Source organism: Panicum hallii, chromosome 2, assembly GCF_002211085.1.
Source record: "Panicum hallii strain FIL2 chromosome 2, PHallii_v3.1, whole genome shotgun sequence".
In the NCBI taxonomy this organism is placed as follows: domain Eukaryota; kingdom Viridiplantae; phylum Streptophyta; class Magnoliopsida; order Poales; family Poaceae; genus Panicum; species Panicum hallii.
Genome location: NC_038043.1, coordinates 54341562 through 54353253, shown reverse-complemented (window position 1 = coordinate 54353253; position 11692 = coordinate 54341562). Strand labels below are relative to the sequence as shown.

The window sequence follows — 11692 nt, the reverse complement described above, 5'->3', positions numbered from 1 at the left end:
CAGACACACACGAGTGTGCCGGGGAGCTGCCCCTGATCCTGGCGCCAATGGAGATTTGGGATGCACCTTCAGGACCAGCCTGTCTTTCCGGTTTCGGCAATTAACATGTTCCAAGAACCCTACTTGCAGTGCCTGTTTCTGTACATTCAGGTATATAATTTTGATGCAATCATGTGCTTCATGGGGAAGAAGATCATGTTCTAGAGATGCATGGGCCACTTACTGAAACTTTTTCTTAACCCATAGGCGAACTAATGAACTAGTATATATATTTAGGATAATAGTATATGGAACATTAACATATCTGGCATCTGGAGATTAGAAAGAAAAGGAAAGTGGAACACGGCTCAAAAATCTTCCTATGAACAGCTAGCTCAAGTGCTGCGCTTGAACAAGCCCGCCAACGTTTGGATTGTGATCTTCATTCAGTAGTACACCCTGCTGTCTGATCGAATCATCGCCGTTCAACTGAACCCTCTCCAATAGGGATTATTGTGGCACCACACTAATGGGAATTCTCCGCCGCGTCATGAACATCACATACAAGCTGTGAAAGAAAAAAAAAACGGACCATGCACAAATCTCAGTTCCAGCAGCAAAAAGGCATCTTTGAAGGAGAGGTGACAGAATCGTATATAATTTTGATTTTTACACGACCATTGGTTCTGTTAATTTCAGGGTTTGTATATATGTAACTTACCACGTTGAACACCATAATGACCTTAGACTCATGCCGCTCTAAATCTCCAGAACAATGACTGTAAATTGACAAGTAAGAATTTTCATTCAGTCCATGTTCACTGGCAGCTCGAGCTCGTTGCAATGCTATAGATGCTTTCCATGCATTCCTATTTATTTGTGTTCATATCAATGTGAGGCAGAAATGGAGTAAATGTGTATGCTTACAGTCTGTATCAGTTTTGTCCCACTTAAAGCTATCGGAGCCCTTGTCGTCGTCCTCTTCTTCATGACGACGGTCTCTTATCATCCTCCTCCCACTTGGTTTGTCCTCCAGATAGTACTTCCTCGATGACGCTGCGTTGGCATTGCTCGGCCGAGCACTCATCTTCTTCTGCAGCATCGTCCTAAACAACTGCGCGCACGTACGCAATTAAACACGAAAGACATGACTACATGAAGGGTCTGTGATAATCGATGAACCGAAACTTGTGGACGACAATGACGTAGTTTGTATGTACGTGGATGGCTAGCGCAGTTAGTTTTACCTTCTCCATTCTTGATTCGACTGGATCCTTCAAGCTCGGCGCAGGCCCGAAGCCGCCGCGGCAGGCGAACATCTTCTTGAGGAGGAACTTGAAGGACTTGTGCTTGATGGCGGCGCCGTTGCTGCTGACGAGGAGGTCCCTGGCCTTGCTCAGTATGATCTGCGTGTCCGGCGAGAACTCGCCGCCGTCGCCCGCCGCGTGCCTCAGGGAGATCCGGCGATCCACCTCGAGGCTGGAGGGGCAGTTGAGGAACCGGTCGAGCGGCAGCTGGCTGGCGCGATCCTCGTCCGTGGCGCCCGAGCCGCGGGAGCTGGACTTGGACTTGGCGCGCCGGAGCAGCTTGTTCAGCGCGTCCTGCAGCTTCTTCACCTCCTCGATGCTGAAGTCCGGCACGTCGGCCGCCTGTGACGCGCGCGGGCCCCCATCCGGCGGTGACTCGTCCCCGAGCGTCCCGATGGAGAGGAGGCCCTGCGGCCAGTCGCCGTTAGGGCTCTTCTCCTCGCGAGCGTGTTCTGTGCGGCAGCTCTCTCGGACAGCAGGGACATCTGCTGACGAACGTCGAAATCGCATGCATTCAAGAGCTAGCTCGCGTGAGTACGAAGCTAGAGGAACGAACGCAGGGTAACAAGCATGGAACGGAGCACTCACCGCGAGCCGAGTTCCCGACGCCGGCCTCGGATCGTCTCTTCTCTTGTTTACCATTGAAGCGGTTCTGCATCCAGTTTATGATCTGCAGAGAGAACAGACAAAAGTATAACCGTGAAACACAAGAGAGGAACGAACATAGACTAGGTACATGGTGGATGGACGAACGAACTGCCACTCGATCAGTGGATCAAAACCTAGCTTGCAGTTGTTGATGAGCTTACCCCCATAGCTTCTTGCTCCTCTACTCCTCCCGGAAACAATTACTAGGCTTTGAGGTAAGATAAGCTCGATCAGTTCCTGCAGAGTTTGGAAGGTGTCCTCTGATTGGTCAGTGAGGACGCCTGCTTATTATGCATCTACTACATATTCATTGGGAGGTTCCATGGCGCAGAGAGGCATGGCCATGGAGCGAGGGAAAAGCCGTGTGAAGTGGCTTGGGTGCAACCAGGGTCCTCTACCCAGTGAATTTAAATAGGGTTAGCCAGCCAATAGTCTGCCACGGAAACCCATGGCTAGATTGAGCGTAGTGGCCAATTTGCACAGTTGCATCCAGTTACGTGCTTACATATACATGGGACGTTAATTTAACTGGTAAATATGTCCGTACTGTTCACCGAGCAACTTGGCCAAAGTGTACTTGTTCTATGCATGTAGTATTCTAAATGCATACAGTTTTGACACCCTAAGTTTAAAAATATAATCATATTTTTATATTAACAACGGCACTTTTAAGTGGCTGTTAGTATATATAAATTTACAAAATTATATTGTAATCTGGCTTCACCAAAGATTGCATCGTAGGGAGTTTTGTTTTATTTTCCCAATCAATAAGAAAGTTTATGTATTTTCTCTAGCTTTGGATCCATCTGGGATGCCATTAGATTATTAACATTTCCAGAGTGCTTACTACGAATGGACGGTGGATATACATTGATCTTCTTTAGAAATAGCCAAACCTTTTTTTTGCCAGTAGCTCATTAGAACAGTTGGTTGGGGAGTTTGCTAATTCATTTTCCCCTCGAGGATTTGTCCAAATTAGAGTAGGAAACCCTCAGCTAATTGACAAAAAAAATGAAAAAGAGCCAATAACTCTCAACCATTTGAGAAAAATGGCTCTCAACCATGTGTTTGAACTTTGAAGACTACCCCTTGTGTTTATATACTATATATATGGGCAGGCTTCTGTTAGAGCGATGGAAATAGAAACCTTGTCCTTACAACTTGTAACATGCACATCCCTTGTTAACATCCCTCGAAGATGGTTTTAACACAGAGGATTATGCGATCTGGTCCAGCGACTGTGACCAGCTAACACATGCATAGGCACCGTCCTCTCCAGTCGCATAGACTTCTACAAGCAGAGCTGGATTATGGAGAGAGAAATCTCGCCATCACAACCCCACAATGCACATACATCAACCATGCACCGGCTTACGTACGTGTCATCCGCGCGCGGTGACTTCTGTATAGTAGTAGCTGACATGCCAACGACCCCATGTCTCGGCATCTGCTGATCGACGGTGTTCACACAGAGGTATGATGCACAGTTGCGTAGGTGCATTTGCGATCGCCGTTCATGCTCTGCTGTTCCAACTGGCTAGAAACAAGGCACGGGTGCACACTGTCAAACACGAGAGTGAAAAGGCCAGCATCTATCTCCAGCCGGCCGGCGCCCAGCAAAGCAGAAGGATCATGGAAGCTAGCCGGGCCGGGCAGGAGCTCGAGTCCAACAGCGCGGCGGCCAGATCCCAAGCCGCGAGCGGGTACCAGGTTCCGGGCGCAGCAGCCAATGGCCTCCCGCGGCGGCGCCGGAACCGACGCGGCCGACGTGGGCTCGCACGCACCCAGCCATCCGGCCCCTATTCTATTCCCCCGGCGCGTCGGGGGTCGCGCGGACCCATGAGATCATCGCCGGCAATTAGGCGGGGGCGGAGTCTCGTGGGGGTAATGAACGGGGGCACCTAATCTTCGCGGGGATCGCTAGTTAATCCCGGAGGAGGGTGCGGGTGCTTAGCCGGGGAGGAACCGGTCATTAACAAACAGGTGTCAGCGCGACACGGGGAGCCCTGGCCGTGCACGCTGTCGTGACACTTGTCCCGGGCCTTCGCATCGCACGGACGGCCTCCCATTGGCTGCCCTGCCTGCCCACAGGCCTCCGCGCCGAGATCTCAGACCCACGGGCCACAGATGTGGAGCGCGTTACAAACTTGCAATATGTTGAAAGGCCATTTGGTCCCAACCATATATGATTCTCCTCTTAACTCTAGCACGTAGTTCAACTGCGCTGCACGTGGCCTAGACTCGTATTTGCACTTCTCTAGTGGCGGGGCCGTGCATATCGTCAGCCCGAGTCGCACCAAACATGAGAGCCACCACTCCCAGCTGACAGGCTGAGATATCTTATCAGTACATTGTCAACAATTTTCTGGACAAAACAAGGAACTCGCTAAAGCTAGATCTGCCCAGGTCTACTTTGTGGATGGTGCCGTTGCTCTTTTGCATCTAGCAAAGCTAATTTGAACGTTTGGACACCCTAAAGACAGGAGCTGTTGACCAGTCTGAACTCGACGTTGTAACAAGGATAATGTACAACCGAGACTGGCCGTCTTTTATCAAGCGGATATACATAGTATTTTTACTCCCTCAGGCTTACGCGAACTCTATTATGTACACTCCAAATCTCCAATCCTCCCATACAATACAAAACACAACGCCCGGGGGGTTCCTACTATGACTCGGATCCTCCACAGCACACCTCCGCGCAGCACTCGTAGCAGCCGAGGCACGAGAGCGCCGCGCAGACCTGCGCCATCACAATGGCGCACTGGTCGTTCATCCTGTTGCACGCCTTGATGCAGCACATGCAGCAGAAGCAGTCCGCGAGTCGGCTGCAGCAGCCGCTTGCCTTTCTCCGTATCACGGATTTCTCTGCCGGTCTTACATCACCAAATCCTGTGATAAGATTCTCCCTTGTAGCGTCTTTGTCACCGAATCCCAGTTTCAGCCCATAAAGAGGGATATGTCGCTCATCCGGGCCTTTCTTTCCTTTTAATTTCTGCTTCACCTGTTCAAGTACACAAAATCTCAGCTGTATGTTCCCCCTCACATCAATCAATTTACAGTTGCAGCTCACAGGCTAACATCAACAAATAGTTAATGTCTAGAATTGTTGCCTCCATTTCTGAAATAAGGCCCATTTCTTGATCTATATATTTGCTAAAGCAACATCAGCATGTGATCAAAGGTCCATTTCATGAAAGCCCTACACCAGAAGAGAAAACAGATAGTCGTCGAAGAATCATGTTGGACCTACCTTTTGTGTTGCATCTACTTTATCCAGATAGGTTTCACGTAAGACCATCTTTGTGTATTCTGACGGAACACCGTTTTGTATGCTTAATTTAATCACCTGCAAGATTAAGAAGAATCCAGCGTTATTCAAAAAATGAGTAGACTAGAGTAAATGGATAAACCATTATGTAAAGGTAACTTCATGGTCTTTTTGCTGTGTTGTGCGGTATGTCCTTAAAGCATTTCTGTAAACTAGAAGCCTTTGGCAAACAGAATGAAGTTGAACAGATTCGTTTATCAGTTGTATCTCTCATATCAAAATGGTTAGGTGGTCCTTTGCCCCTCAATTTTACACCATATCATGATCATGACATGAAAGGCTAATTCACTCATTAAACCATGTTTTCCTCAATGTATAATCGAAGTGTAAAATTATGCTACAAAGATGAGTGTAAAGCGAAGAAAATCTAATACAATCATTTATCTGACTTACAACGCACCTTTCTCTCCAGTTGCTTGTCTGCAGAAAGCCATGCCTTTGATGTCAAAAGATTAATCTGTTGTGTAGTCAACACCTGAAATCCATAAATTTATGTCCTTGTGAAAACTTAATGAATCAATAAATTCCACGGTCCAAACATATCTCTACCTTACTATCATGAAAGTACATCCTCCTGGAAACTTTTTGATAAAGACTATCCCAAGCTTTGAATCACACAGGTGTTAAATTGATGTCCTTGTGAAAGTCGCTTAATGAATCAATAAATTTCATCGGTCTAAACATATTTCTACCATACTATCACGAAAGTACTTCCTCCTGAAAACTTTTTGTTAAAGACATCTATTCTTTTTTTTTCTCGAACACGCAAAGACATCTATTCTTTCACAAGCATGTCTAAAACTAAGCATTTTTAGTGATTTCCTATTCTAGTCACCAGACTAACAGCCTACAGGTGAAACAGGGTTTAGAAGTGTAGATTTACAACAGGTGTGTCGTAAAGGACATGTGGTTTTGTGGAAACTCTTTTCCTCTAAATTAGTTCTGGACGCCTTAGAAGCCTACTCCAACTTGCTTGGGACAAGAAGGCATGGAGTTTTGTCAGATTTAAGTCAAAGAGTGTAGTTTGAAATGTAGGACATCCAAGTTAGAAGTCTTGAACACAATGTATAAATATAGCTTGATCATCTTACTTTGTCAAGAGGTATTTCCTTTAGATGTTGGACCTTCAGTTCAATCGAGATTTCCTTCATGTCAGCCAAGTAACCTTTAACTATAACTGTGTCAGGGAATTTTCCATGATATTTCCCAGACACACATAAAGGAGATTTCGCTGAAATGTCTGGAATGTACTCAGAGTCCACCTAAAGAACAAAGGCACAGTAATTAGACAACACAAAATAGCATGTTCCGCAAAACTTGCAAAATTCTGACTAGCCATCAACCCAGCATTAAAAATATTGCTAACTGTTTTATTGAAAGAATAAGTTGGTAACAATTAGCAAAGAGTGGCCTAAGCTGTAGAAACACTAGAGACATAAATGAAATTTGTCTCCCAGATTAATAGTAGAATTTTTAGTCTCAACATCTGCATCTCCACAAATAAGCATACTAAGGCAAGTTTGTCCATCTATACATTGCTTGGAAGATTGGGCTGGACTATCTAAAATCAGGTAATGCCATGATATAAAATGGATATTGCATAATGAAATGTTAAGGCATCATGAACTTTGCAATGAGATTTTTGGCTACCAAGAATGGCCAATAGCAAAGGCACAAGCTGATAACATAAACTTTAATAAAACTAAGTAATTACTAACTGAACCACGCAAAAACTCACTTCGAAATCATCAAGATGTTTTATATCATCAATGGAGATGTTTGCCACAATTGTACTTGATGCTCTCCCGAACCACTTAAGAATACGGCTCTCAATTGATGCTGGATAATAAATTCAGAACAAAACCAAGTTAACACCATATATTTGCTAGTCCAATGTATGCATACAAAAAAGGCAGAATGGTGATTCAGAAATATGGATTTCATTTATGAAATAGAAACAATAATATACACAAGATACTGTAACAAAAAAATACAGCAAATGTAAATCCAATCATAGAATGCAGAAGGACTAAAGAGTTAGCAAGCTCTGAAAACCCAGATTGCAAAGCAAAAAGCTTCAACAAAATTGGGTTCAAGCTGAGTACAGGTCGAGAAAAGCTCAACAAAATGTACATATAGCTAGAACTGATCACAGCTTATATTAATACATCAACAAAATGGGAACAATCACGCCAAAAAACCAACTGACGATGGCAAGGGTACATGCAGCTAGATCATAATCGCAAAGACAGAACCACTAGTACCTGTCTCAAGTGCAGCATCATAATGTCCCTTGCCAATTGACGCAAGCATGCGCAGGAAATAGTGGTTGCAATGCAATCCTAACATGTTCCATCCACAGAAATGAAAAACCATCAATGTTAATCAATGATGAACTTTTAAAAAATATGTATGAAAGAATAAATAAAACATGATTGGACTCAGAACAGTTATAAATCAGTACATCGCCGTAGTTATAAATCCTTTTTCAAATTCTGAGCTATTTTTGTTCATGAGGGAATTAATATTTGCATACAAAGTTATGAGAAGGTGGTAGGTTAAAGAAAAACAGGAAGGAGTCTAGTCAAGTCAAGAACCGCTTGTGTAGAGTTTAAGGTACTGCAAGAACAGAGTTTTGATTGGAAGTGCTCCAAAATATTACCTAGTCCAAAAGTAGAAATGCGGGGAGATTTAGATCCTCTGTTGGTGATCTCTGTTTTCATAGTTTGGCAGATGTTATGTTCGTCATCAACCGAACCATCAGTAATGAGATATATTTGTGGAAGTGCATCATGGACATTTGATAGCAACGCCATTGCCTTAAATCAAGAAACAAGTAACAGTATAAATAACAAAACAAAAGGATCCTATAAGATAAAATAACTGCCAACTCAAGCTATCCGAAATGTAATACCTCACTCAACGGATGCATAATATCTGTGCCGCCCTCCGCAACAAAGTTTGAGTTCATCCAATCAGTCGCGCTTGCTATTGTTTTTTCATTTACTTGCTCTAAACATGAGGAGAACGAGTGAAGCTCATCATTAAATGTTATAATGTTGAAGTAATCCTCTTGCGCAAGCTCTGAAAGAGCAGTAGACACCGCATGCTTGACATTATCAAGAGGCTTTCCTTGCATGCTTCCACTTGTGTCAACAATAAACACAACTGCTTTTCTGAAGACCTATTGAAATATCTCATGTGAGATAAAGGACCAGGAAGGCATATTTCTTGACATATAAAAGAGGAGACATGAGATAAATCCCTAAGTTGATGAACCAAATAGGTACTTAAAAAGGTACCAAGGTACCCATAGTCTATTCCTTTAGTGACGCACTTGCAAAGTAGCCAGATATCAAGCTATGACAACATATGCACTAATCTTAGGAAGGAGAACAGAGTTGAGTGATAATTTAGAAGAATTTCATGATATCAGTTTCATGCATCTTATCAAAAGTGCTACATCAGCTTGATGTCCTTGCCCTTAAAATAGATAACTTTCTAAGTGCAGACATCTCATTCAAGGAATATAATGTCACAAGTAGCAGCGACTAACCTTTCTGTTGCCACTTCCAGGTAGAAGGAAAATGCAGAACATATCTCTATCATCATAGTCACGCAATGTTGCAGGTTGGACGAGCACAGCACCAGACAAATCAGCAGAGTAAACCTACACAAACAGGAAGCAGATTCAGCAAGATTACAGATTCTTAGCTATTGAGTATTATGACAAGCTAGTTCATCATCTGCATGTATAATTTTCCTTTAAGATGCCTTGAGATGACAGATTCTTAAGGAAATAGGGAGCTAACCGAGAAATATCATAGCGAAAAAAACTCACACTGTATGAAAAATTGAAATCTTTGCTTGACCAATTCTCAACAACAGCTTCATGCATGAAAGACAATTTATCACCTTGCCTACCCTTTTCCTGAAACAGAAATAAAAAATTTCAGAATATTAAACATATGAAGAGGTTTTAATCTCCCAAATGCACATCAAAACATTATAATAAAGAAGTTAAAGACCACCTTCAACGGGTGGCTTGTTCCTTGCAATAAAACCTCTTTACTGAAACCACTGTTAACAGTCAACTGAATTTTTTCCCTCTTCATGAAAACTTTTGGTAGCGGGTTGACAAAGTAAGGAAAACGAAAAGGTATGTCGACAGAGAAGCGCCCATTGTCATATAGTAATTTCTGAGACCATCGAAATGTAGCATATATATCTGCTCCACCCTCAACCTTGATTAATAAGGCAGAAGCAGTGAATCAGCAAAGTGTGATGACACTTCCAGTAATCAAAAACCAATTACCAGGGACACAAGATGTGTAAGTATGTAGCAAATACCTGAGATATTGTCAACAAAAACAATTGGGGCTTCAAAAGACCACCACTCTCAATATTTACATGATTCTCCACAGTGCGGTCTTCTACTTCAATTACTTGAGTATTATATGATCTTCTTCCAATGGTAACCTCAGCGCCTAGAATTGAACCCTATTAGCCAAACCGTTCTTAGGTTGAGACCAATACAAACATGGAAACTGATGTAGCTAAGATAATAAGTACAAACATTTCACAATATACGTATGCAGAGGATATTCAATACTTGATTGTCTAGTGAAAAATGACGAAATAAGGAGGATCTTTATTACATGTACCTATAATTTTCTTAAATTTGAGCGATCAGAATCTCAATCAACAATGAAACAAATGTCCATGCGAGTGCTTCATTTTCTTATTTATTTGTTTGTTTATTTATTTATATCTAGAAGTGCATCAAAATCAAATTGATCTTCTTCTTTTTCAAAACAGGTACAAGCTTAGTGGATGTCCAAAGAACAGCAAAAATACAGCCAGATGCTTAATTAAGATCCGAGTAATGCAACATATGACCAAATGGGAATGCAAGATAACCCCTGCGCTCTCTGAGTGAGAATGTTTAAATTATTACAGGTTTATTGTCATCCAAAACAGGTTACCTCTCTGCAGAACCAACATATCACTTCTAGTGTTTGATTTCCATTGGACAAAGCAATGGATTACTTTTGATTGCTTAAGCATCGACACTGAAATTTTCTATTCCATTATAACTGTAAGTGAAGAAACTCCTTTTGCTTATCTATAATCTATGAATCAAGCTTCAACAATATTTGTAGTTTAAAAAGCAAACCAACAATCACAGATAGTTGCCTTACCACAAAAAGATCAATCAAAACACATGAGAAAAACATTGTCAATCTCGTGCAGTGTTCTGTCCTAAAAAATCGGAATCTACAAACTTTGCATTATAAATTGCAACCAGCCAGTCCAACATCATAGGCGACAGTAAAGTAAAAAACATTCAAGTAAGCCATATGGTCATGATGATAATTAACAGCATTAAATAACAGATAACATGCGTAAATAAAACAAGCAAGCCAAGGTGAATGTCCATACACCGACCAACAAAATCCATGGGCCTACCGGCCCCCCAATCACGCTGGTCAAACAGCTCCAGTTACACTGCAACGGCAATCATTTCAATCCCCACCAAACAGAATCTAACGAGACCGGTCAACGGAAACAGAAAACAAAACAAAGGAAAATGCGAAATGCCAAACCGCGACAGAAGAGAGAGCAGGAGCCCGATCGTGCTCACCTGCTCGCCCATGGGCACAACGAGGCGCACGTCGCACTCGCGGCTGCGCGTGATGCAGTGCAGCCACCACCGCGCGCGCAGCGTGACGTGCGCGGCGTCGAGCGCGCAGTCGATGGCCAGGTCGACCTCCTTCATCTGCAGCGGGATCATCGCGGGCGGGTCGAGGCGGCCGTACACGTAGGGCTGGTAGCTGGGCACGTCGGGGGTGTCGACGGCGCCCGGGTCGGTGACGACCGCGTACGCCATGGGCGCCGTGGGCAGCAGCCGCGGGTCGGGCCCCGCCGCGGCCGCCGCCGACACGGTGCGGTCCATCCCCGACGGAGGGCGCGGTGGCGGCAGCCCGCCCGGGAGCACGAGCCGCTTCGAGAGCTTGAGCCCGTCCTCCACCGCGCGCGCGAACTCGTCCATGGCGGCGGGCGGGCGGGCGCGCGAATGGGCGATCCGCTAGGGTTCCGACGTGGCGGGAAGGATCGCCGATGCGCGGAAGAGGAGGCGGCGGGCGGATGGCTTGGTTGATTTGACTCGCGGCGAGGGAGGGAGGGAGGGAGGCGAGGAGCGCCGCGTCGGGGCGGCGCGGCGAGTTTTTATTTGGTTGGGTGGTGCGTCGTGGTGGGGAAGGAAGGCGAAGGGCGACGCGAGGTGGTGTGGTGGCGACCCGGGGAGGGAAATGATGAGCTGGCTCGGGCTGGGGGCGTGGCCGGCTGCGTGTGGGGCCCCTGGGCGGTGAGAATAAGCGCGAGGCGCCGTGCGCGTGGTGGCGTCGACCTGTGGCCTTGTTCGATT

The 11692-nt window shown here is 44.8% G+C and overlaps 2 protein-coding genes across 2 annotated transcripts; both read right to left on the bottom strand.

Annotated features, from left to right (window-relative positions):
• Positions 1 to 310: 310 nt before the first annotated feature.
• Positions 311 to 1947, bottom strand: LOC112879629. Its single transcript, XM_025943971.1, has 5 exons — positions 1875 to 1947; positions 1227 to 1771; positions 907 to 1093; positions 701 to 758; positions 311 to 547 (listed from the first exon to the last, which is right to left on the bottom strand). Exons 1-4 carry the CDS (start codon positions 1942 to 1944, stop codon positions 739 to 741), a joined length of 822 nt encoding a protein of 273 aa, XP_025799756.1. The 5' UTR covers positions 1945 to 1947; the 3' UTR covers positions 311 to 547; positions 701 to 738.
• A 2474-nt stretch (positions 1948 to 4421) lies between these two features.
• On the bottom strand, positions 4422 to 11540 carry LOC112879624. The gene is made up of 13 exons (XM_025943965.1): positions 10910 to 11540; positions 9616 to 9765; positions 9297 to 9509; positions 9107 to 9196; positions 8822 to 8935; positions 8180 to 8449; positions 7928 to 8084; positions 7530 to 7607; positions 7004 to 7104; positions 6357 to 6527; positions 5666 to 5740; positions 5188 to 5283; positions 4422 to 4938 (listed from the first exon to the last, which is right to left on the bottom strand). The coding sequence occupies exons 1-13, from the start codon at positions 11315 to 11317 to the stop codon at positions 4603 to 4605; spliced, it is 2259 nt and encodes a 752-aa protein (XP_025799750.1). The 5' UTR covers positions 11318 to 11540; the 3' UTR covers positions 4422 to 4602.
• Between the last annotated feature and the right edge of the window lie 152 nt (positions 11541 to 11692).